General features: G+C 38.5%; 2 protein-coding genes across 3 annotated transcripts in view; both read right to left on the reverse strand.

Moving 5' to 3' along the window:
* LOC101163082 (signal transducer and activator of transcription 5B) overlaps positions 1–11,431 on the reverse strand; it is a 54,328-nt gene extending 42,897 nt beyond the window's left edge. Inside the window, exon 1 of the mRNA XM_011477950.3 lies at positions 11,256–11,431. The gene's annotated coding sequence lies outside the window, so the exon portion shown is untranslated. The remainder of the gene's footprint in view (positions 1–11,255) is intronic.
* Positions 11,432–15,744: 4,313 nt separating this feature from the next.
* stat3 (signal transducer and activator of transcription 3) lies at positions 15,745–27,141 on the reverse strand. Of its 2 annotated transcripts, NM_001104838.1 has the most exon segments (24): positions 15,745–16,671; positions 17,449–17,549; positions 18,375–18,434; positions 18,877–18,919; positions 19,150–19,371; positions 20,307–20,446; positions 20,609–20,703; positions 20,792–20,844; positions 20,917–21,052; positions 21,170–21,268; positions 21,704–21,787; positions 22,136–22,183; positions 22,262–22,355; positions 22,457–22,486; positions 22,575–22,634; positions 22,752–22,844; positions 22,962–23,120; positions 23,281–23,432; positions 23,550–23,650; positions 23,734–23,815; positions 23,905–23,997; positions 24,096–24,339; positions 24,655–24,804; positions 26,939–27,141. In NM_001104838.1, coding segments are annotated over 23 exon segments (2,358 nt in total). In that variant the 5' UTR covers positions 24,783–24,804; positions 26,939–27,141; the 3' UTR covers positions 15,745–16,630.
* Between the last annotated feature and the right edge of the window lie 143 nt (positions 27,142–27,284).

The following is a 27,284-nucleotide window of genomic DNA, read 5'->3' on the forward strand; positions in this document are numbered from 1 at the left end:
TTTTTTATTCAAATTGCTATTCAAAATGCCTTTAGGAAAAAAGATTTGTGATGTTGCAAATAAATGGGGGAGGGGGGGGGGCACCAGCTCCCTGGTCCATTTATAGATGGGCTGGCTCCAATATTGCTCGTAAGGGTGTGAAGGACTGTAAGCAAGAGGGAGAGTGTGTAAACAGATGGATGTCGGGAAGTAGGGGAGGTCCTACCTCGCTTTAACAGTTTCACCAAAAACTCAGAGGCAAATTCTGCTCTGTAGTAACTATGTCCTACAAAGTGACAGATATATTTATTTTGGAGTAAAAACTGCAAAATCATAAATTAAAAAACACTTATAAAATAGCTTAAAAGTTAATCGGAGTGAGACTTTAAAAAGCAGAAAAAGAATCTCCAATGCAGCTGGAAGTTTAAAACAATTAAGCCTTTCTATTTTTATTTGCATGTCTAGACTCTCCAAACATATTCATCTTTGCGATTTTTGAGAAAATAATGGTTAAAAACAGAAATATTGCCTTGTTATGAAAAAAATTAACACAACATGGGACCAGCGCTGCAACCATTTTCAAGACTAAAAGGCGCTGAAGGACAAGCACATGGGTCATTGATTGGCTCCAACATTAACTTACTGAGCGAGTGCCGTTGTGTATTTTACAGGTTGTTAGTTCCCTTTTGATCAAAGCCGAGAAAAAGATAAGACGGCTAAACTGAGATTGTTCACGTTCACTTCCCCGCGCTCAACACTGTAGAAGGTCAACTATATGATGATCTTCATTCTGCCTAAACCTGAATTTTTTAACTTAATTCCAATAAAACTCAACTCCCAGGGAGCTTTCACTGACAAAATATTCAGAAGCCTGAATAGCTCTTAAAAGTCACATGGATGGAGCCTGAAGCGGAAATTGTTCTTCGACAGTAGAATCCACAACGAGGCATCTATGAGAAACCTCGCTTGGACACTGGAGACACATACTGGATGTGAGAGGAGCGCTAAACAAAGCTGTGGTGACCTTGCCCACATCCAAATAGATTTAAAAGTTTAATCAACAACAAAAAAGAAGAAAGTTCTTTCATATGTTGAGGATTTACAAACATTAGTTGGTAATCGTGGCCAGAGGCTTGTCTGTTACCAAGCGATGTCCTCACCGAGTCTGAGCGTGACTCGAACATTATGTCCCATGATCCACACTGGAAAATAATCACAGCTCTCAGTCCCAGAACAACTGACTTTTGATTGCACAGAAATTGACACACTTAGCGCACCTATTGATACGAAAAATATAAGCACAAGGTTAGTGACCGTCCTTGTGCTGCACTATAAAGACCAGAAAGATTCTTGTCAGGCTACATGTAATAAGATGCAAATCCTCTTTTTTCCCTGCCTGCTGAAAGGTACAAAATACAAAAAGCACAACATGCCAAAAGCTGGAAACCAAAAGTGCTAATTCAATAAGTGCTTTTCCAATGTAAACAGCTTCTGAAATGTTCTAGCCTTTGGCTTCTGACAGTCCAGTTGGAACTGAACCTCTTAGTGTCATGGGTCACTTATCTCCTCGGTGTTTCTCCCAAAAAATATTTTGAAATTGATCTCAGACTCAATCTGACACTGACATGAAGCTATCCCTCTGAACTAGGGATTGGGTAAATGTTAGTTCTTTTACCGGCCATAGCTGATCTTTAAAAAGTGGCAGACAGAAACGTTCTTTCTTTTAACTTCTCTTTGATTTAAAAAAGAAAGAAAAACATAAAGAATCTATAAAAAAAACACATTTAAAGCATTTTTCCGTATTATTATGATCATATTTTACAGCTAACTCCTTTTGATATGCTCCCATGATTCCGTTTTCCTTCCTGTATTCAGTGCACCTCTTTTCTGTGGAGTCACTGGATTCTATCATATCACTTGTTGAGGCTTAAACTGTTTCACATGAGCTTTTCCAGCACAATGACTATCCTTTACAAACAGAAACATGCGACAGAGCTCTCATCTCTGCCATATTTGTGCGTGATTAGGGCAGTGGCACAAGGATAATCTGGATAAGCCGAGCGCAGAGAGCCACGGCTACCTCTTCACCCTCTTTTCTCTTTTGTTTCGAATTCATTGCATTCTGAGCTAAAAAAGAAATTAAAAAATTCACTGTTTTGCAGCTGTGGATCTAGAAAAGCCCAGCACTGCTAGTTTGAGAAACTGCAACTACAGTATGGCAAAGCTAAGACATCTATTAAAAATCACTTTGCTCATAAAAAACCCACACATTATACCTCCTTAACCAGCTTGATCAATCAGCAATTATTGCAAGAAAACAAGATTCCAGTTTGCAGAACAATTACAATTTTTCCCACTCTTGATTAAATTAAATGCTTGCTCATACTTGATTTCAAACCTGCAAAAACAGCTAAGGTAATTAAAAACAAAGATACACTGATTGCAATCTTATTGTACGTATTTTTGAAGTTTAAGCTAATGTTTCTACTTTTGTTTGAAACACAGTAGAATATCTAGAAGCTATTAACCTCATTTAAAAAGGAAAAAGTTAATGGTCTTAAGTTTTTATTCTAAATTTCTAAATAGGACTATACCAGATACCAGTCAACATCATTTTTTTCATGCAACATAACTAATTAAAAGAAATGATGCCAAATATTATACTTACATAAACTGTATGTCTTTAAAACATCTGTGAGAAAGCGTTTATCTACTATAATGTCACATTTCTTACATGGGCTGCACAGGATCGTGAGAGAGAGGATTTCACAGCCATAGATGTCAAACAGATTAAAAGTTCTTGTAATTTAAAGAGATGAAAGATGGAAAATAAGAGTTGAAACTAAAGCCATACACCTTTCAGAAATGTGGTGTTCTTGTGGAAAACACTAAGGAAAAACTCAAAAAAACTAGCTAAATCTCTATAATATTTTCTCCGCTTAATAGCTCCATGTTACTTTGTTTTTTTAGTTCAGTTTTAAAGGATTTAAAGAACAAACCACAGTGAACCTACTATGCATAAACTCTTTCACAAACTCCAAATATTTGCATAGTAAACCTTAAAATTAAATACAAAATGAATATATTAATAATAACAAGTATGTATAGCAATTTAGTCAATATTTGAGTTTAAAAAAGCAATGTTCAATGTATTATATGGAGGAGCACAAGAGACAAATTGAAATAAGTTATTATTAAATGATTAAATAAATGTGTCATTAATTGTTTAAAATCGTCATTAAATCAATGAAATTGGAAATCAATCAATAAATGTTTAATGAATGGCTATATTTGAACATGTATTTATTGACTTCCAACTTTAAATAATTCATGACACATATATTTAATAATTTAATGGCGTATATATTTATTTCAATTTGTCTCTTACAGTCTTCCATATTATTGCAGCCATAATGCTTTCTAATAAATTCTTAAAATTCACTAGAAACCTCATTTTATGACTCTTCTCTTTGAAAACATTAGCCCGGGGAGAGCATGACACTGTTAAACCTCTGGTTCATAATTGTGTGCTTCACGCTCTGCTTTCAGCACCAGCCACCACTTTGTGTTATGTAAACTATTGGAATGGAAAGAGGGAGTGCTTTCTTTTTTCTTTTTTTTGTACTGTAGTTGCACTTCCCCAACTACACTACCACGTTAAAGTTAGAATGTTGTAATGTTAACACGAAAAGAAAACTTTTTTTTCTCCACCATTTTGGCATAAGCGACCCACTTGACTATGCACACATGTCCTTTCTCCTTCCATCCATAGGCGTCTTTACAAACGTCATCTGTTCAAGGTTAAAGCTCCTGCTGAAGATCAACAAAGCCCCCATCAATCAAAAAGGAATCTAAACCGGTCACCAGTCCATTACTGGACCACACAGATTGACAGCCACACACTCATGGGAACATACAACGACCATTTCAGCAAAAAGCTTACGCTTTCTAACTGCAGGAAGAAGCCGGAAAACATGAAGAAAACCCACGCATGCCTCCCAAGAACATGCAAACTCCACACAAGGTTCCAGCGTGATTCCAGCAAGGATCTTTGGGATGTGAAGAGCTAAGCGCCACACCAACATGCAACCCTCAATTTCATTGCTTTCATAAATAAAAAACACATTTACAAGAACTTACTTCAACAATGAATGAACGAGTGAGAAATGAAGGAACCAGCATTAAATAGTGAGTGCTTTCTGACTGATTGTTGATTTTGTAGATAGCTGGTCTGAAAACCCTGCTGATCGGCACTGCAGTGGGCAGGGATGAGCTTAAAAGATCAATATGGCATAACAGCAGCACAAATCCAAACACTGACTTTGTAATATATTGTGCAATGGCCTGAACAAACACGGAAAAAAAGCACAAAGAGCATCTACTTCTCAATTTAGTTGGTGAAGAAGCAAAGCAGCAAAGAACTCTGGAGCCTGTAAATCAGAGAGTGAAAAAAAGACAATACCTGTAATTTTACTGTAGCATTCAGTCTATCGATCTTCTGCCAACCCTAATCTTTTTTTTTTGTTTATATCCGTCTTTTAAGTGTTCTTGCAAAAATGCTATTTCTTTCTCAAGATCTCAATTCTTTTCCACAAAAGGCAAATACACACAAAGAGGCGCATAAAGACATTCACACAAGGTCATGACCTTTAGCTGCACTGAAAGCTACAGTAAAGTCATCTACAAGCTCATCGTTTTCTGATTGTACAACACAACTCTTAAAATATTCCTGCGTGATTTTAACATGTTTTGAAACAACTTTATTTCAAATAAAAAAAGGGGAATGTTTGTTTGTTTGTTTGTTAGATTTCCATTGGTTTTATCTCATTTGCTGTAAGCCTGTTATGGGATTGAACCAAGCAGGAACCACTCCATCCTGCTCAATTAAAACGCTAGATGTCTAGATGGACTTTTCAAGACACTCGTTTTTAGTTCTGATGTTGTACAAACTAAAAATAAAAAAGTTGATCCTTGAAAACGATTTTAAAAATTGTGTTTTTTTGGGGATTTTAACATGTTCCTATGGCATTTTTCTCCCGATGGAGGACAAATAACAAGAACATTAAGGACAAGCTAGCATTTTTCCGTATTTATCTTTATTTAAACCGTGGTGAATCATAAGCAGGCGAAAGAAGTGCAGTTTGAAAAAAAAAAAGTGTATTTGTGACGTATAAAACACAACAGGAGGGCCACAAGCTCCCTGCTCCATTCTGATGCATCCACTTGCAGACGGTAGGAGGAGCTGTAAGCTAGCGGTAGTTGGGGGCGGCCTTGTTTCGCTATTACAGTCGCGCCCGCAACTCAGAGACAAATTTCAAATGAACTCCTGCTGCTCGGTAGGTTAACTGATTTTGGCTAAAAACGGCATAATCATAAAAAAACAAAAACACTGGGAACGCTTTTGACATAGATCGAACATGACAATTCAAATTTAGATTTGCCTTTGTTTCTCTTGAATATACCAGAAGATAAAAACAATAGCGTTCTGGTGTTGTGGAGACACTTAACAATGCGAGAAAGAGTTTGAAGACTTGCCAGCTTGACTGATAAACTGATAAAGTGATAAGCCAAGGCTCAGCAGAGCTGAAGTTTACCATCACAAATAGAGATAAGCTTTAAAAAAAAAAAAGTGCCTAAGTGGCACTCTAGTATTTTGTGGGTTTCTTTCCTGTCTGCTGTCTGGCTTGCCTTTGCATGTGAAGGCGGAAGCACCAGCACACTGTCAAGTTACATTACACATCAACGGCAACAACAAAAAAAAGTGTATGGGGTGTTAAAACGATTGACTGGCGCAAAGTAGAGCATCAAAGCTTCAAAACAGCTACAAGCAAGAGCCATTCACAAGATGAACCCCACGTACTGTAGAGCAGGTTCCCTTTGTCCACCTGATGAGTGAGAATGACGATGAAAAAACTCTGACCTTGAGACATGAAACCGCCAAAGCACAAGCATTTAATATTGTTTAATGCAGCTGGATTACTCAATTAAGAATTGATTCCCATTCACACGCGGGTGGCAAGCGAGGACTTTTTGATCCTGGGTTTCTTCCTCGGCCTCAGGTTACACTGCGGATGAGGAATTGATATCCCATGAGGGACGAGCGTCAAGGTGTGAAGACGAGCAAATGAGGAGAGCAGAATGAAAACATTCAGTGTAAAACCTACACTCCGTGTCCAGTTAGACCAAACAGACAAATAAATCCCTGCAACTTCAATTTCTTAAACTAAATAATCCAGAACACTAATATTTAGTCTATTTGAAATGTTTTCACATTACTGCCACTCACTTATAGGATGACAGGTTAGCTCTTTTTTATGTATAAACAACATTGGAACTGATAATTCTCTCCAAAAAGGTTTTAGCCAAGCTTTTATTTTGAAGGAACAACACATTTTAATGTATAATATTGTCATTAACAGCACTTGTCAACATGAGTGTTAAATTGCTCCTGTATTAAGCGTATGATTACCAACTTGCCTAAGTGATCCCATGGTGCAACAGGTTCCATTTAATCTTTGGAGTGTATATTGTTCTGCCTTCAAGAAATTAAATTTATTAGTTTAAATAGATAGCTGAATGCACTAACAAATTCAACTCATCCTTTTGTGATTGCCTGATCCAATCAGCAAGGATATTTGCAGCACATGGCCTTTCCTAAATAGTCTGTGCGTTCTTTTATGTCGCGGTCCTCACATGATACGATTTCCTTCGAGACGCTGACGACGTCATTCGTTCACAGAAGTCATGCATGGGAGACGAAGCATGACCCCGGGGCCTTAGGCGTTAATAAAAGATGCAACAAGTTGTCCAGTGTACCCTGACACAACACAATAACAAAAAAAATGTGTGAAATCAGCTTTTAGAGTTAAAAAAAAAAAAAAAAAAACTAAGGATCTCAATGTGATATTTAATTTTTTATATGTATATTTTTGTGGGAAATAGGTTTGTTCTCCATTCATTAGTTACAAAGATACATTATAAAAGCAGACTCATAGTTTTTGATGGACAGGTAAAACCACAATGCCCTCTTTCAGAATATTCTTCAACTTTTTTAAAAAAAGGAAATGAGCAAATTACTCACAATCTGGCTTTGACTAACTTACCCAACAAAAGACCTACAATATTTGTGTTTCACTGACGCCAAACATTGTGTGTTAAACCATCGTATGTGCATGACTTTCGATGTGATTTTTATGACTTTGGAAAGATGCAATGACTAAAAAAAATAGGGCGTTCTAGAAACCCTTATGACACTTTGCATTGGTACTGAAGCAGAAAGATGCGGCTGCATTTCGCCTCTAGGTGTAGATGTGCAAAATCGCAGAGTGCAAATATTGTGTAAACTGGTAAGCAAGTAGCACAAACAACATTTATCCATCTTAAGTCTGCTATGAGCAGACTTGGCCCAACATCTTCTGACACAGGAGTTAATGTATGTACAGTCCTTCCACAATGACCGAATTCTTTCACAAGGCACGAATATTTGTCTTAGAATGGATGTGATATATTGTGACACGGAGATAATAGCCAAAACCCTTATCAGGCCTCTCAGGGACTGAAAGGGCTTACAGAGATCCTCCCATCTAGTTGCTGTTGAAGGAAATTCACTCAAAGTTGGGCAAAAACACACACGGCAACCAAAACAGGTTGGGGCAAAATGTGGCAGCAGAAATAAGTAGCCGACGAGAGGCACATAGGAAAAGTGTGCAGTCATGGGATAGCAGCAAACAGGGTGGACGCCAACAACCAGCAAACCTTATTTGACAGATGGATGAGAGCACTGCTGGCCCAGACCGGGCTAAAAGCTCAAGTTCACGTGACGGGTGGATTAGCGTTTGCCCAACCGAAAGGGGGAGGAGGTTAGCCTGCATTACACCACATGCTTCATGATCACATCCCTTTGAATCTGTTTCCCTTTCTCTTTCGCTCTGTATAGATTTTTGATCCCCGTTTGTCCACAAGAGATTTTTGCGCCATCATTTACATAACTTCCATTGTCCAAAAAGCACCACCATAGATTTGGATCTCTGGAAAAAAAAAAAAAGAAGGAAACTCTCGGTCTCAATCATCAATTCCTCTTTGACTAAGCAGTTCAAGAGTGTCAAAAAGCCCCATGCTAAGTACAGTCATTAGTGCATTACTGTTTCTGACACCTCGCTTTTGACTCATAGCTCAATCAGATCAAAACTGCTGCTTTAATCTGCCAACTTCAGGCTGCTAATGATGTTAAGACAAAGTAAGTTTGCCAAGTTTGCTTATTATACATTTAAAACACAAGCAAATTTAAGGCATCTGCATCCTCTTTATTCATTAGGTCATATTTATAGACATAGGGCATGCAGAAACTACATAGAAAAACCAAAGGTTAAATAAAGGGCTTCTTTAGTTCCTACTTTTTCTTTCTATCAGACCTGAAATAAGCAAGCATTGAGAGCTTTCAACCAACAAAAGCTTGATTTTGCACCATGCCCTGTACAAACATGATCATTGGAGCTGAATGCCAGGAAAGATTGGAACATTATTTTCTAGAGATTACAACTAAAAACATAAGACTTAAAAAATAAATAAATAAAATAAAGCTAAGATAAGCAATAAGCAGATAAGATTTAATAATAAATGAAGAATATGATTCCCTATCAGCTTCTTCGAGTTAATAATCTATCTAAAATTAACAGCTAAAACAGATCCATGCAACAATCTTGAAGGTCAATAAGATGCAGTCAATTAATGTGACACATTTCTTTGGAACCAATAATTAAAATTTATCTTAGACTAACCGCCTCTTCATCTGTCAGTCAAAACATCATTTGAAAAATGGATTTGTAGATAAAAAACAAAAAAAGGATCAACATCAAAAAGGGTCTCAATGCAGGTAGGTTTACCAGTGTAATCAGAAAATAAGAAATACCGGTATATATTCATACCTACACAACACTGGCTTTCTTAGAATTGACATATATATGCTGTTTGCCACCAACCACACTGATTTTCATTCATGAGTACTGCATTCCAGCTTTGACAGTCGGCTTTGTTTTGGCATTAATGAACCACCTTTTTTGTGCATTTTCAACCACATTTTCCACTATCACTATACCATCAGAAAGGAAATGACCTGTTTTTAAGCTACTTTTTGCTACGGCTAAAATATAAACCTTACCCTTAGCAAAAGTAATAAACTTTAATGTTATTTTGTTAAAGTCCCACTCCAATCATTGTTTGATCTATTGTAAAAGTGTTCCCAGTGGTCTTTTAATTATGATTATGCCTTTTTTTTTTAAATCAAGAAGGTTCTGTCATTTTCTAGGGCAAGTTTGTGCAAAGTGATAGAAGTTCTTCCGAAATTCACCTCTCAGTTGAGTGCAGAAATACTGGTGAAGATTAAGCCCGCCCAAACTTCCCATCATCCATCTGTTTACCGGTCTCGCTAGCTTAGAGCTAAAGCTCCTTACAGCGCCAATCTAACAATAATGGTGTAAAAAAAATAAAAAATGGCGAGCAATACAGGAGCTGTCCAACGGTACAGTTCTGATCCAGATGCCTGCTCGGACGAAGTAAACAAAGACGTACACAGATCTGTTCTACTGCAAGTGGATGCATGGGAATGGAGTAGAGCAGGGAGATTGTAGCCTCCTGTTTGTAGCACCCTCGTCACACCTTCATGGGTATTTGAATGGCACTTCTTTGTCTGCCACGATTGGAAAAAGAAATGCAATTTTAAGCGCAATTTTCTTGTCGCCCATTATGAGGAAAATGCCACATATAAAAAAAAAAAAACATTATCATAAGAGTGGGTCTTTAAGTATACTAGAGTTGAAGCACAGCAAGTATAGAGTAGTATTTATAATGTAGAAAGTGTCATGGTGCCTCTGTCAGCTCTCCTCCCCCTCCCCTCTCTGCTTGGCTCCTGATTCATCTCAGCTGTGTCCACTCACCTCATCACGGACCAGACCTTCATAAGGAGATCCAGAACCAACATTCATTGCCAGTTTGTTGCCCCTGATGGTGCATAACCTGGTCTCTCGTCAGGTTTAGTCCAAGTGTTCATCTTCACGTCTAACTCTTGTATTGCCTCGCCTTCAGGACATTCTGACCACGAGTGGACACCTGAGTCACCAGATTACCTGAGCCACAGAACCTCTGGGAACACCAAGCACCTCCAGCCTCGCCTCAAGCCATAACTACCTCAAGCTACTTCCAGCAACTTCACCTGCTGCTCTCCAGCCTCCAGCCACATCAAGAGCTCAAGCAACTCCGAATATCATTAAAACTTGACTTACCAACTTACTCACCTTGTGTTTTCCTTCCGGGTTCCAGCGCCTGGGTCTACCTCGCCTAGCTTGCCATGACAAAGTATACTAACAGAATACTTCTTTAGCCTAAACTGAAAAGTTTTTTTTTTGTTTACAATATGAATAATATATAAAAAGTAAAGAATATTGCCTCACTGTTAGTTTAGCATTTCAATGTTTAAAATGGTCGCAGTGAAAAAAAATTAACGTGCCTCATGATGGTCTAAAAAGGGTTTCGTTGTTGATATGTAAACACTGAATGTTGTCTGTCTGGTATGGCATCTTATCAACCTTCCCCTGAATCAATATCTTATTTCACAAATAAATGAAAACCCAAACTTGCACAGAAATGTCAGCATTCATCAGGGGTGGGGCAGAAGGTGACATTTGTCCATGACTGCTGTGACCTTACAGGGCGCATTTATGTAAAAAGTGTCTAATCTGCCAACTAGACAGTGTCTTCATGCCCATATTTTGCCTTCTGGTACTACTAGAGTCATATAAACTGCTGGAAGGATGGAGGTCTCTGAAATAAACTTTATTTAAACATAAAAACGAATAATAATCAATCATGGAAACGATTTTATTTGCTTTTGATCGTTGCGCAAAAGTTTGCGCAAAAAATGAGTCTGTAGAGCTCCGGTAAACTCATCAGCGGCGCAGACGCAGTGAGGACCTGGACTGGGAAGCCTAGAACGTGATTCGTCTCTCAGAGGAACCTGCCTGTTGATTCAGCGGTCACCGACAAAAACATGGAAAAGTCGCGCGCGCGCGCAGCCAAACGCCGACCTCGTTCCACGGACGCGTCGCGTCGGCTGCGTCTCGAAGGGCAGGAGCGCCGGCGCACTCGCAGTTTGTTTACAAAGCCCTGTCAGAATATGATTTCGCAAGAGGAGCGTCAGAGGGACGAAGCGAGCAGCGAGGACGTTTATCTCACCCCTTCTGCACACAAAAACGCTTCCCAACACACTCAACTGTGGCACTTACCTCTCTGGAGCGATTCAACGTGTTGTCCCCCCCTTTTTTTGTTGTTTTTTTTAACATAAAATGAGTGATGGGTCGCCACCAGCTTGAGTGACCAACGAGGCGAATGGGTCCGTCAGTCAGTTCCTAACAGTTCTCTGCACAGTTCACGGCTCTGTCTGTCTCTGCGTGTCTCTCCGCGAAGGACCGCCCACTTCCGGCGGTTCCTCTGTTGTCTGTCAGGAGTAACAGCCACTTCGTATTTCTGTCACTCTGACGATTCATTTCGAGCCGAAAGCAGATTTTTATTTATTATTATTATTATTATTATTATTATTATTATTATTATTATTATTATTTTTTTTTTTTTATTATTTTTTTTTTTTACTTTTTTTTTTCTAAGGTCTTCTATTTTTGTCAACTTTTCGTCTGGTTATTGAGTTTTCAGTCAATAAAAATCCGTCCGAAGATTCAATTCCAAAACATAAACAGCAACAAAAAAAAAAACAACAACTTTATTTATACGACGAAACCTTCATGAATATTTAATTTACTGTCAATTTCATGGTTGGTATTATTATTAAAAGGTTCTGCGTGTTTGACAGTCTAAAGACAGTGAAGCATTAAACTCGGTTGCATCCCTCTCTAGAAGAATAATGGCGGCGCCCTCTGGTGCAATTTTCCCCTCTGCAGGTCCAATAACAGAAATAAAAAAAGTGAATTAAAATATATGGGGAACATATAAGATGTTACAATTAGTTTGACCCCAAACAACATTTTCTCTTATTGAATTTTTGCTTTGTTTAATTTTATTGTCCTTTTAATTATTTAAGAGTTTGATTAAAGGTTATTGTAAGATAAAATTCTACCTGAATTAACCTTAAAAAAGAAGCCTTACATTACTAAAATTGTGATTATTTGTTTTCCCCCCATTATTTATTGTTGTGTATTTCTCCATATTCTGGGTGTAATTAGTGTCTTGTTATTTCTCTGAATGTTAAACCTTGTTGTGTCCGGTTGTTCAATAAAAAAACGAAGAAAATGTTTCATTAAGTGTCCTCTTAAGCCTTTTTTAATTACCATTTTGTTCAATAAACTTCTAATATGGTTGTTTCAACTAGTCTGAATGTCTAAATTATCTGTATTTTACTGAGTGTATTGATTTTATTGATAACTTTAAATTTAGGTTATGACTTTATTTCAAATTTTTTGTCTTGTTTTTTTTTTTTAATTATTAATATTTCAGCAAAATTAATATTTTTGAACACCCTGCGGAATAATTGAGTTGCATTTCCTTGGTTTTATTTTTTGTAAGACTACCACAGTCAGACGTGGTCAGACAAATGCGACAGATCCCTAAAATAAACCCTGCCGCACACCATGTCTACCAGGCAGCTGCACACACAGAAAGTACTTGGAAATACCTGCAAACACATGTTCAGTCCATTTAATTGCTTTACTTAATCTTGGCCCTCGGCATAAAAAAGAATTACTTTGTGGAGTAAAATTAGATATGTCAGAAACACTGATAAATACTGAAATGAGTACATGTGGGCTGCAGGTTAAACCATAGCATAATTACTGTGTCTATTTGTCTATTCCTAATGATAAATCAGAGGTAGAAATACAAAAAAAGAGGAAAAACGTGCTGCAAAAACAAAAAGGTTTGTTGGCATTTCTTTTTTAAAAGAGTATTTTGCCTCCAATTTATTTTAAAATTCAGATGTAGGCTCCCAGGCTCATAACATAAAAAAAATAATATTTTAAACTGCAATAGCATAATTTTTTTATATTTCATTATTTGTGGACCTATTATGATTTTGAAAGCTTTAATCCAGAAGAAAAAAAATGTAATCTCATTAAAATGTAAAGTTAAATTGTTTCCAGAGAAGTCAGTTATAGGTCTGGAGCTGCTCTCAGGCTCACACACTCCTTGGTTGGACTGGCTTCAGGCCAAAACTGAAGGGTGACAGTTGCTTTCTCAAACAGCTGAGTCAGCAGCTGCTGACGGTAATAGCTCTGCATCTCTGCACCCGTTCTTCTCAACCAGTCTGTGTTTATTTCCTGTATCTGATACACACAACACATAGTGAGATAGATCTACGGGGCAAGGAAGAGGTTTGGTGATGCAGAAACTGGCTTCTTCCTCAGTTTGTTTGGCCTTTTTATCTCAGGCGTCACATATTCTTAACGGGACTCGTGGGATTCCCGGCAGTCACACAGCTGCAGATCAAATCAACACAAGCAGAAGAAGAAGACGCACACACGCACACTGAGGAATTTCCATTCAGGGAAAGCCAACACATGTCGAGAGATTGTTCATTAAAGAGAGAAACAGAAACATTGAAATAAGGAACCTGAAATACAGCTCACCTCTAAATAACCTGCATTCTTGTCCTTGTGTATCATTTTACATTATTTCTGGTCTCCAGGCCTCATGTAGCCCAAAGGTCTGGTTTCAAATCAACGTAAAACCACTCCACATGTGAAAGATGTGTTTGATTCACACACCTTTCAAACTCAAGTTTCAGATTATCTGTACAATCCTGATATTGAAGATGTTTTCAAAGCTGTGTGATCACAAAAAGAGAAAGGAAGTCTTCTTTCAGAAGATGAAATAGAATATTACAAACCAGCATAGTCAAATAAAAGGCTGTTAGACCACGTCCAAGCGGTTTGATGTTCCTATGACAACAGCGGCACATATTCAAAAGGTTAAGGTCCACAGGACTATAACCTTCTATGAATGTGGGAGCAAGAGGAGAGATGATGACAAAAAGAAAAAGAAAACAGACAATAGGAGAGGTAGCAAGAGAGTGCAGAACAACCAAAGGCATTAATGGAATGCAGTTAGAGCTGAGGTGATCTTCTGTGGAGACGACCAGTGAGGACATGGAGAAAGAAAATCACAAAATAAAAAAATAGAAAACCTCCCACAAAGCTTCTCAGAGAATAATCTTTGAACAAATTAGATCAAACTGAAGCTTTTTGGGAATGCACATCAAATCTACGTTGCAAAAATAAATTATACAAGGAAAAAAAAAGCATACTTAGCTCATGAAGGAAAATGTGATGCCTATAAAACATCTCAGCCACTAATCCATGTCTTCCACAAAAGACACTAAACACTGTTTTTGGGTGCATATAAAACGCATTATCCTTTGATGGTACTAATGGCTTAAATCAAAACAAAGCTTAAAACACCAAACAGTGACTGAGAGCTAAAGGTCGGCATATATCTTAATTCATCTGAACTCTATTGAACCTCTGTGGGAAGAGAAACATAAAAAAAAGAGAATCCCTTTAAAGCTAAGTTTAAACCTGAGACAGTTGTACCAATCTACTTACAAGACGTGGAACAAAACCGACACACAAGCGAGTCAAAGACATAGTTTGTGCGCAGCGCCTGCCTCAAAAGGTTGTGCAACAACACATGAAGTTAGTGGTGCCATCATTTTTGTCTCGTGTTTTTAATAGTTTGCTTAGTTGTGATCATTTGCACAGCTGGTTTTTATCTGCTGATATGCCAAACTTCTATTTACTATTGTCAGATTCCAATTGTTTATTTGATCAACGAGTCTTTTTTTAATTAAAAGAAAAGGAACTAATGTGTGTGTCCTTGTGTGTATGTGACTATTCAAGGGTTTTCTTGTATGACTACTTGGTGAACCAGTTTACCATAAATCAAAATTTTTTAAAGAAATTCTTTAACATTATATCTAGAAATTTTCGATGCAATAATATACCCAAAAAGACAAAAAGTCCATCAGAATATGCATCTTTCCCTGCTTCTCTTAGGTGAACCTTATCACAGTTCACCAGAATAAAAAACATTTACTTATTTCATCCATTAGACACTGGTCCTTGAAGACGTTGCCAGCTTTTTTCAGCCTGAACATAAGCATTTTCTTTTCAGATATTCATGGCGGACAAAAAAGACAAAACATTCAGAATAATTTCTGTCACTTGATCGACCAAATATCTATAAAACCCATATTTTCCATAGCGTCTTTACGCTTAATGAGATGCTAAAGCTATAAAATACTCATATAAGAGAAACTTCTGGTGTGACATGTTCAAATGCAACTAAAGTAGCAAAAAATTAGAATTTCATTTCCTCTTTTCATTTCATTTCTTCTTTTAAGGAATACATGGTTAAGTGAGTCTAAAACTACATACTCCTGAATTTAAACCCTATCCTGTGGAGAAATGAGAAAAAAGCTCAACAGTCGCTGTTTTGTAACCCAGAAACATATTCAAATGTGATTGATTTGCGTGGTTTATTTACAATCTAAGAACTCTATATTTTTTTCGAGAAGGTATTTGCTTAAAAATATATTAAGAGCAGATGTTGGAAAGAATTTCCCCTCAAAATCGGCCAAAATTCCAACAAATTACTGCGCACTGCAACAGCTTCAGCCCCCTCCCTTCTGAGAGCTACATACCAAAACACAAGTTAGATATGGTTAACAGGGCAAATTAATACACACAAAAAACTAACACAAATGGGTTTCATTTCTGACAGATTTTACTTGTTGGTGTGAAAGTTTAAAGAAAAATACTGCAGTTTTCCTATGTGCATTCCGAAACGAATCTATATTAAAACCTTAATACAGTCATTTACATTTCATGTTTAATCATAAAAAGTTAAATCAGGAGCAACCAAAAATATTAAATTGCAAATACAAAACTGATATTCTACATCTATGATCCAAAAACACAACATGATGGAAGAAAACCTGCACCACATTCACATCTCTCAATTTCAGATTTCACACAAAAACAAGAAGGTGGAAAAACGTTCTAAGAGCCCCCCATTGAGAAAGAAAAAATAATTTTTTAACATTTGACTCTTCAAAAAGCAATTTCCTGCTAACAAAACCATAAAGAACCAGGTCATTTTCAAATGTGATCAAAACAGGATGGAGACACCAAACATTTGGCAGGGATTTTATAAATCATACAGTAAAACGTATGAAAACTGCTACAGTTATACAGAAACAGCTTATATAACAACTCATTTCATTCCATTTTCCTCTTTAAAGAAAAGAAAATATTTATATTCATTTAAAAAGTTCATAACCAACAAATACATCGTTCTTTAAAAATACAGTTTTTGATGCTCTATGGTTTTAAAGTAGGTAAAAATGTAAACGTGATAGCAGGATGTTGCATTCAACACAGTCTCACACACTTAACTGCAGACGAACAGTCGACTTGAATATATGTCCATTAAAATGCTTTTCCCCCGTAATTTAAGAAAATGAATTATACATAGGAAGAAGAAATAAACTGTACAGGCAGATGATGTACACTCTAGCTGAAGATGCATCTTTTAAAAGTCCTTAAATGATGAAAGATCCCAAAAACACAGAAAAAGAAGAGGCTGATGGGTAATTTCACATGGGGGAAGCGACGTCCATGTCCAAAGTGATGGAATCTACAAGAAGAAGAAAAAAAAAAAAGATTCAATCCACAAGCTGCGTTGTATGACCCGCAGGCGCTACTCGCCCCCGCCGCCCCCTTTTGACCCGCCCTATTTGACTGAGCAGCTGCTTCAGGCCCTTAACCCCCCCCATTTCCGTGCCACCCTGGTCTGAGTTTTTTTTTTTTTTTTTCCCAAATGGCAGCTTCTCTGTTGGTTTGATCTCCATAGCAACCATTTTAGTTTTTAGCCACACGAAGATGATGAACAAGTCTATATATGTAATTTTTAGAGGATGTGTAAAAGTACATGTTTGGATTTTCCTTGGCAACAGAGGTTTTTGTTAACCACGCCCACTTTCCTAATATGTTCATATTGTATGTCATGTCTGGAGCCAATGGTTCATATTTTAAATTTACACAATTGGTGACATAGATTTAGGACCACCAAAATAAATAAATAAATAAATAAATAAATAAATAAATAAATAAATGAAATTACAAGACTTAAAGTCGTAATTTAAGAAAAAAAAAGTTCTTTGTAAAACTCCGCCATAGGTTTCAATACGTGGCGGGGGCAAAATTTTCGTTTAAACCCGTGGTAAGAAGGAAGAATTGCGAAACAATCTGGTCATGCAGTCCAGGACTGATGTGGGCCATAAAAAAGCCTGAGTCATCAGGGAGTTCCAGTTTTACAATGTGTGTGGGGTTTGAGGACAACACCTGAGCTGAAGTCAAACGGACAAACCATACACAACCATACACAACCACACACAGTCAGTGAGGGGCTTACCCAAATGTCCAGAGTGAGCTTCTGGCTCATTGTGCATCAGGGAATCAAGGGTGCGAGGTGACATCATAGGAAACAGGTCGCTGGTGTTTCCAGAGTTTGTGCTGTGAACAAAAAGAAAAGATAAAAAAGGAAAGCAGTTTAATATCCACTGTTTAAAGACACGTGCATCTGATGCAGTGTGTGTTAGTTCAGGCTCTTCAGGTAAAGCCGCCGGGATGAGATCCGTCACCTTTTTCCAGACAGTGATTAGGAGGCAATCACATAGGAAAAGGTTGTGATCATGTTTTATTCCTTTTCCATGTTAATACATTTGTCATTGGACTTAATATAACAGATAGGTATTTAGTGACTATGTTAGTTTGCAATGTGATGCCCATGGGGTAAAGTAAGGTGGTGAAAAGTAGACATTTTATTTAATTACACGTTCTAAATGAAACATGAGAAAATGTTAATATGCAATTAAACGGTCTTGCATTTACCAAAGGCAGAGACAAAAGGCGCATTGAATGGGCCTTAATGAGGGCTTCGCTTCAGTCAGTCACAACAAATGGTGAGCAAACGGGCCTTTATTGTTCTGCAAGCTTCTTTTTTTTTTTTTTTTTGGTTTTAGCTTCTTGTCAAACTAACAGGCATAACTTTTTATCTCTCAGAAATTGATGCTGAATTGTCTAACGGTCAACTTCAAAATCTTTCCCTTAACCAACCAAAAGCGGGTGGTCATGGATGGAGGATTGCGGTCTGAACCGAGCCAAAACGGATGAACGGAGAGGAGAGAAGCCAGGTGCTTTGGCTGTGAGTTTGGACACAACAGAAACAATGTGGAGGCGTTGGCTACGTTGACAGTGGTGAAAGCCGTCCACCAGACATACTAAGTGTCAAGATGCACACAATGCTCTCTACATGCCACCTCCCCCCCAGCGGCCTACCCTGGGAATCCGTTCCCAAGCAGCTCACTGTCCGGCAAGTCCATGAACACGGAGGGACACCTACGGAGACAGGTCAGGATCTCACTAGGCAAACCTGGAAACCCACCAGCACACTATCAAACCTGACCGACATGAACACGCCTGAATACTAGTAATACTTATTAACATTCAATACTTTTTATGACTGTTGTTTTTCCTCAGCTTAGGAATACGACTGAAAATCATTTAATTTCTTTTTTCATTTTACTTCTGAATAAAAGGCGTAATCATCTTGCAGCCCTCTATGTGAACACTGACCATCGAGATTCGATATTTTTAATTACCCAGACGGTGAAAAAGTTGATGCTATTAAGGAAACTCTTTGGGTTCACGAACGCAGCTCTAAAAACAGAAAATGTCCTCCCAGGACACTTCAGCAGCAGAAAGACTAAGACAGATGGAGTTAACCGAGCGGCATGCTTTTATTTTGACAGCGAGTCGGAGTGGATTGATGGAAACTTACGGGGTCACGCAGATGAACTTTGTCTTCAAGTATGGCTGGGTGACTGTTAAAGGAGAAAAGAAAATGAGCAAAAACAATTTAGACTCAGACAGTTAATACTGGAGCTGTCACCAGCGACACAGAATAACACACACTCTTCAAACCATCGGAATTCCTACGGATTCTGAAGCGGAGAATCCGTTGGAAGAAAATTAATTAAGTAAATGGTTGAAAGGTGACGGCAATTCGAAGAACTTCCACAACGTAGCTAAAAACAATCCAAAAAACACTCACTGCTTGCTGAATCTCCTCCTGCCTCGGGTTCATGAGCTGCTTCCGGTCTGCAGTACTTCCCGAAAGCTTCCTCTTTGGGGATGTCAGGGTAGAGGTAAACAAGAGGCGACACCAGGATATTGGTGGCATCCATAATCTTGTAACCCATGATGATGTCGGCGAAGGACATGCTGTTGAGTTGCTGCTTGGTGTACGGTTCCACAGACTGGATTTGGGTCTTTCCTATCAACACAAAAAACTGTTCTGTTAAACTCTGTGTCAAGTTGGTACCGACATACAGTATATGATAGTACTGGTTACGTATAAAAATGTGGTTTTGGTGTTTCTGACACGTCAATCAGTCCTACTCGATACAATTTTGCTTTACAATTCTAACCAATCTTTTTACCTTTCCAGCGATTGTGGGCGGGCTCATATCAGACTGGGTGAGGCCGTGAGGGAGGGCGCAGCTTCAGTCAAAATGCAAAGTGAGTAAAACTTTAGCTGCATCTCACAGTAAAAGATTGGAATTCTGATGGTGAAGGGTGACGTGTAATACGCTCTACCTCTACCTCAGTGTGTGTGAAAACAGAGATGCGGTTCATACTGTCAAGTAAAACGATATTGCCGTTAACCTTTCGTGGTTTTGCGGTTTCACGTCTTTTTTAGTGCCGTTTTGAGGGTTTGTTTAACATTTTGTCCTACATCCTGATTGGCTGCAGATCACGTCAATCAATCTCCTCCGTGTTGTGTCTCCTGTACAGAAATCTTTGCTCACAATTTTATAAAACTGGATTTTGTTTTAACTTTGAGAGATTAAAACAATAGAGAATAGTGTGAAAATGTTCCTGTTTGTCTGAGAAAAGGGTAGACAGTGTGCAGAGAGGGTTTTACAGCCTTAAAAGATCTATAATGTACTGCACCAATTTTATTTATCACGGCTTACTTGCAGAATCTAATTCCCACAATAAACAAGGAAACACTAAAGCACCTTAGGCAGGTTCAAGCGGTCTCCTTCACCATGTGGTTTTTGGAAACATATTTGCACGCATTTCATTTTTGAAGCATTGGCTCGAGCACCAGAACAGTTTTTCAAATGCCCGGCATCAGATAAAATTCAAACAGCGCCCATCCCTAATCATATATAAAAAAACGTAAAAATGTCTCCAATTACTCACCACTTATGTCTTTCTCTACCCATGTAAATGTAATGCCACCCTCTTTGCTGCTCTCGCTGAAGCGCAGCAGAAAGGTGCCGGGAGGTTTGGGGCTCAGAATGGCTCTCTCCCTCTCCTTACTGATAAAGCCCATGATGTATCTGATAACAAGCAACCAGAAGACAACATTCTAATTACGACATGCTCAGCTCTGAAATAGCAAACTTATTTTAAGGCCGTCGACCGTTGCACAGTTTCCGGATCACAACAGGAAGTAAACTGGCAGTAGCAGTCATAGCGTGGGAACCTCTGCAACCTCTCACCCTTCGTTCCACAGCGCAAGGATGTACTTCTTCACCAGGTCAATAATGTTGTCCAGCCACACCCAGAAGGAAAAGCCTTTGCCAGCCATGTTTTCCTGTGAAGAACAAAGGAAAAAAGGATTAAAGCGTCCAACAAAGTCCAGAATGCTGAAGCGAAAAGTTCACAGCCTTAAAGAGTAGTACCTTACAGAACTTGGCCCATGTGATCTGGCACCCAGAATAGTTGACAGAAGGCCCTAATCGGAGAACAGCGTTAGTATGAAAGGACGTTTGCATTGTTCTGAGGGCTCTTAGACTCATTTCCTAACCGAGTAACTTCTCAGCCAGTGTGGTGAGTTGCTCAATGGTCAGGCCTCTCTTTGTGGTGGAGGAGAACTGCCAGCTCAACACCTCAGCCACTTGGTCCCAAGTCCCCACAGGAGGCTTGGTGAAGAAGTTGACGTTCTGTGCAGAGACGTGTACAAAGCAACATGTTGCTGAAGACTGTCATCTCTTTATGAAACGTTGGCATTCTTGCTTGTGCAGAGTTCAGAAACTGTCCAGCAGGGGGGGCTGTCCTACCTTTGGGTGATTCGTGAGCATGTTGTACCACAGGATGGAAGCCCAGGCGTTGGGCATTTGGCAGATGTTTGAGATGACCACAACAGGCAGGGAATGAGTCTGGACATCAGGAGAAAAGGGGTTTTATTTTCCTCTTTTCTTTGGATGTTTTCTGTCATCTATTAATTGAATATATTGATTTAGGTGGTACAAAGAAAGCAGGTTTCAATAATCAATGCTAAAATATTGTCCAACCACAGAATTCCTTTCAGGAAGCATCTTGTTGCCAACAGCACATTTAGACATTTAGAAACACTGTATAATGTTTTCATAGACAAAAATAAAGAAAAAAAGATTATCGGTATTAAAAAAATAACACTTAAATTGGTACTTTGTTGAATTTGTTTGTGAGCTAAGCAGAAAACCCTGTTATGCACGGCTGGAACAAACCTAAGCTTTATGCTTTCAGAAAAATGTATATTTAATAGCTAAAAAACAGAAAAGTCAATGAAACAAAAGTCTCTGTTGTGCTAAAGGTGGAGTGGAGCTACTCACTTCCAGATCGATCTTTAATCCCTGGTGATAGACTTCTGTCTCAAAAGTGATCAGATGGAGCTCCTCAGTAACAATCAATGAGGCCTAGAAGGAAAAACAACAACTGGCATTAGAATCTATAAAACAGTTATTGAATAAGTTCACTTGATTGGTTGATTTCAAGTAATTTTCCGCACTTCCAAATCAAAAGGACAACGATAATAAGATTGAAAAAATACATAGATATTTCAAATATATATTAACTTATAAATTATTTAGAAAATAATAATACTATCTTCTTGACATTATAATTACTTGAATCCATGAAATATGATGCTTCTCAAATAAGGTATGATTCATAGCTTGAATTATTGTAATTATTACATTAAAACCCCTCAACCTTATATGCCAAAGACAGAATTCATGAGAAGGATTCTATACATAAAGTCTTACATCGCTGTTGGTCCTTCCTCCGTTCCCACACCTCTGTTCTCGAAGGGTCTGCAACAAAGAGAGCCGCTGCTTCAGAGTGGACTATTCTCTAAAATGTCATCCAAAATGTTTGCATTTCAAACTTACCAAATGCTTAAACTCTGCAGACAGGCTGCCATTGTTAGATTCCTCCATGTTCATGACTTTTGTGTTGGTACCGAGGATGTTAAACTTCCGTGACCTAAAATAAAAATGTTTGCACGACACATAGTAAGACTCTCTTCACCATAACGCCTAAAAAAAAACACATTTTCCATTGAAATGTTGTGCCTAAAGGCCTACCCTCGAATGGCAGCCACATCTCCAGACTCCCTAAAGAATGAAAACAGTTGTAACACTTGAGATAGGTTTTATTTTTAGATTTTATATTCCTGTTAAGGTAAATGCAAAAATATCTCACTTGTCAATGCAGACTTTAATTTTCAGTTGGTAGTTGAGTTCAGGAAACTTTACCAGCAACCTTTACAGAGGAAACCAAAAGGAAAGGCGGTTGTGGGGTTTTCTTTTTCTCCATCACACACATTAACTAACATGGCAGTGAAATGTGCAGAAATGAACACTACAGCTTGGAAATTACCTGACTTTGTTTGTGAACTGCACTCCTGTTTTTATGACCAAAGGTCTGTCTGGATGCATGGGCATACACGGCTGTCTCTCAACCACAAAGGCGCTGCAATAAAAACACATCAACTTTCAATTATTTTGGAAAATTGAAATTGTATAACCAGCAGTTATCTCCTTGTAACATAGAAACAGAGTCACAACGCTTTGAAAGCTTTGCAGCTACCTTTTCATGAGGTTTCTGAACAGATCCACTATCTTCTCTTCTAGGGCGGGCCGGTGCTGAATGATTGGATCTCCTTTGTAGGACACCTTCTGCTGAAGCTCCTCCAGCTTCTTGATCTGCTGACGAATCTGGAGCTGGGATTCAGCCAAGGATGTGATCCTGAGTAAACCATGTTATATACCAATTAGCACGCTTCCAGCCAAAAAAAGACTGTGTCAGTTGACACATGTGGAGTCCACTTTGATCGTGATGCCAATGAAGGTGAAAAAGGATTTTCCATGCTCCAAATATATGTATTTGCTTCGTTTAAATCAATTACCATGTTTCAAGGCGATCAAGGCAGATGTTTGGTGGCCCTCCGATGCAGGCGATTTGCTGTCTTCTCTTCCAATCTGCCAGTTCTTCATCCGTTAGATTCTTTTGTACGTAGTCCATGGCAGTCAGCAGGCCTCCCATTTCTGTCACAATTTGCTGCAATTCCAGTGAAAAAAAAAAAAAAAAAAGAGTTATCCATCTATACCCACCAAAAGCCAATGAAATGACCCACATCGTTTGGGTTTAGCCCGTCACCGTATGAAAACCACTGACCCGCCTGAGCTGATCTAAAGCGCTCAACATCTGCTCAAGTTGAGCCATCTTCTGTCGAGTGGCAGCTGCCTGGCTGTTTCCATTCAAGTCCTGGTTCAGCTCTAGTGTTGGAGCAACAGGTGATCGGGCACGTTAGTCTTCACAATCCTGGGTGAGAATAACTCAGCACTCGTAAATATTCTACCTCCTTGGCTTTTCAGGGTTTTGTAATTAAAATCAAAGTCGTCTTGCAGGTTTTCAAGCATCTTCATCTTCTGTTCCATGTCCTGCAAAATATAAAGATATATATACATGTATATATAGAACTTTTTTTCGTGTTTAAATAAAAACCAAGTGGGTTTTGAACAATATTAACCTGAACGCGCTTCCTGATATCTTGAAGGTTGTGCTCCAGAATTTGCTGCTTCTCCGTCACGACTGTTCCGGTGGGATGGGCTGCTGAACCATCCTGTGAGAGACGAAGCAGCACGCCTCATTCAAACGTTCCCGTTCAAATTACCGGTAATTTCACCAATAAAACCTTGAAGTTTGAGAAAGACTAGGCACCTGGGAAGTAGAGGTGGCTGTCTGCAGCAGTCGCTGTTCCTCCCATAAACAGCGGGCGACAATGCGGGCGATTTCCATTGGCTTCTCCAGATACTTGCTCTGCAGATGCTGCTTTATCCTGCGCAGGTTGTGTTGGTAGAGGACATTGTTCTCCTGGAGGAAACGGCTATACTGCTGATCAATTTCTCCCAGGAGATTGTGGAACACCAGGGTGGCGTGGGATTCTTTGTTGGCAGCATAGGCCCTTAGAAAATAGTGGGGGGAACACAAAAACATATCGATTTCCAGATTCCAACAACACAAAATTCCCAGGTTTATTGAAAAGAAATCCCAACTTTGTGAAAATATTTAAAGACTATAATTTTTGTGTGTGATCACAACACAAAAAGTTCAAATTGAACATGGTAAAGTGCATTGCAGTAACATAAAATGTGAGAGAAAGTGTTTATATGAGCTATGACTTCATAGCTGCAAACCTAAAAGCCCTGAAAGATCAAGGTCAGCTTTATCTAGCAGATAAAAGCAGACTTTTTAAACAAAGACTTGAATCATTTCTTACCAGTCTTGACTTTCAATCCAGGGTGCAAGAAACTGGCGTAGCTCCATTGGAAAGCTGTCGCTGTACAAGTGGTAGAGCTGCTCCAGATACCTGGTCTCCAGCTGCTGTAACTGGTTCCACTGAGCCATCCTGACAAGCACTGCCTCAAATCTGCCAGAGATGAAACTGCTTTATCAACACAAAACAGGCAGAAAATCAACAGAAAATGATACTTTAGAAAACCGCGCTCAATGTTCTTCATCAGACTGCACCAATGGGAAATGGTTGAACATCAGATTTCTCTGAAAACGACAACAGGCCAATGCTGAGGCCTCGCGTTGCCAAAAGTCATTTCCTGTTCTCTGAAACTGTGCCTTCCCCTAAAAAATATAGGTCAGAGTGAACAGCTGTAAAGCATTGAAAAGCTTATCTCTGGTCAAAGAATTGCCCCGGCAACTTTTGCATGAAACACCGACAAAGCAAACTTCTTCCTCTCAGATGCAGAGGGCATGGATCAAAACCCAGACAAACCATTTCCTCTGAAGCGATAGGCGACTGTCAGATTAGGATTTCCCTTCAAATCCGAGCGTGTGTTTTAAGCATTAACCACCTGCCGATCTGGGACTTTTTGTTGTTTTTGAATTTATCGATCACATCCTGCTGGCTGACTCAGCTGATAAAAGATGGCTACTGCTTCCTTGTTTGCAAATTGAGCTCCCATTCAAGGCATTTAACAGAAAGACATGTCCTGTACCACCCATATTAGGTTACAGGCTCCAGTTTCTGTCCGAAAGCTCACACAATGCTTTGACTATTGTTACACAAGCTTTCTCACAACAGTGTCTGTATTGTTGATTCTGCTAATGTGAACTAGATGCTTGCACTGTATTTGAAAAAAGCAAAACAAAAAATAAACTCATACATATGACCTTCTCAATAGCCAAAATAATGCTCTTCCTGCCCAGAGAATACAGATCAAAGCTGTAATAATATACAGGGTATGAACTTTCATTGCAATAAATATCATTTGGACAAACAAAAAATGTTTTATGCTATTTATTCTAACAGCAAAACTGAAACTGGAGTATTCAGAGCTTATCTGACACAACACAGGAAACTCATTTTAGGGTACTATCACTATTTTAATGTTATTTTGCAGCAAATTATATATAATAATATATAATCGCAATACAAGCAAAATCTTGTAACGAACCTCCTTACATGAAAAAATACAGGAGTACTTTTATCACAAATTTTCAGAAAAGCCTTGTACTAAAAAGTAAAACAACAACAACAACAACAACACTGAAACTTTCTGTTTGATCTTTGTATTTTAATGAAATATGAAGTAGACATTGCTGCATCATGTTGAGAAATCTAGGTATGTAAAATCGCACAAATTCACTACAGTCACTGATTAATCGTTTTCTTTCCTTTCTCAAAGCTCCATGCAGGTCACTGCTATTTGAGAAATCATCAGAATGATTAATAAGAAAGTCAGAAAGAGAACTGCTGTAGTGTTTTTTTTTCTTTTCTGTGTGGTTACTTACTGGTAATGCACAATCCTTACATAAGGTCAGTGATATTCCAGGAAAGTACTTCCTTATTAAACATCAGAGCACAGTCACCATGCCAAGTTTCCCTTTTACAAAGCCTGGGACTGCGAGATGGCTCAGGGACAACAATGCATGCTATTTTATGATATTTATGTAGAAAATTGTCATGCAGCCATATTTATGCTTTATACTATACATGTATATGTAATTCTATGTACGTTTTCAGAACTATTGGGGGCTTAAATATACCTGCAGATCTTATTTGTGCTACGAATGAACAACAGTACTTTTCTTCATAAATATGATGGGCGGGACAACTAAGGAAAAAAACAATAAACAACGACCTCCATACAAGTAAATTATTTAAATTTAAGGCACCAACCACCGGATAGTCGAAAAAGAAACACAAAAACGTCATCACTTTTGAGTCCTGGTCGTGATATTATTACTAACTAACGTCACTCAGCAACTAACATTGAAATGTGTGATGGCTTTAGTTTAAAGACTTACGTAAGAAAGACCCCTGGCACACGATGTCTGTCTGTCTGTCACTAACTTTAGGCATGATGCATTCACAGAATTATATTACATTTGACTGTAGCTAAGTTATGGCTGTAGCTCTAGCTTCGCTTTAGCACGACATCCTTGGAGAAAACTAACTAATACAATGGCAATATTTTGAATTTTTCTTTGTTTTTTTTTTTTTTTTTTTAGTGTAATAATATGTTAACAGCTGAGTCACGACTTACCACCTTCGTTGGATCCGGAGCAGTTTGGTCTCTTTCCCACAAAAAACACAAGCTCACAAAGACGTCAGCGACAACTTTTTAACGAAGAAAAAGTAGAAATTGAGCGTCATAAACGAGGAAAAGTGCTCCCAAATATAGTGTAACGCAAACCGTAATCTTCGCACCACGAGAAACCACTTTCAGAAACAAGTACCCCCCCGCCCAGCCCATCAACTAAACTGCAGTCTTTCCAGCCAAACAAACTTCCAAATCTACTTGGTTGACATTTCATTCCGCCAATGAGAGTCGCTAATTTTTTTTATACCAACTATAAACGACTTTATATGGAGATAAGGCGGGATGTAGC

Source organism: Oryzias latipes, chromosome 8, assembly GCF_002234675.1.
Source record: "Oryzias latipes chromosome 8, ASM223467v1".
Taxonomy (NCBI): Eukaryota; Metazoa; Chordata; class Actinopteri; order Beloniformes; family Adrianichthyidae; genus Oryzias; species Oryzias latipes.

Excerpts from the sequence above, each read along its gene's own strand:
- stat3 (XM_011477873.3), bottom strand. The coding sequence starts at position 24,782 with ATGGCTCAGTGGAACCAGTTACAGCAGCTGGAGACCAGGTATCTGGAG. Across the intron at positions 20,704-20,791 it reads CATGGGCCAAGTTCTGTAAG|GAAAACATGGCTGGCAAAGG; the intron begins GTACTACTCTTT and ends TGTTCTTCACAG. Across the intron at positions 17,550-18,876 it reads AAGTTCATCTGCGTGACCCC|CACAAACTCTGGAAACACCA; the intron begins GTAAGTTTCCAT and ends TTTTGTTCACAG.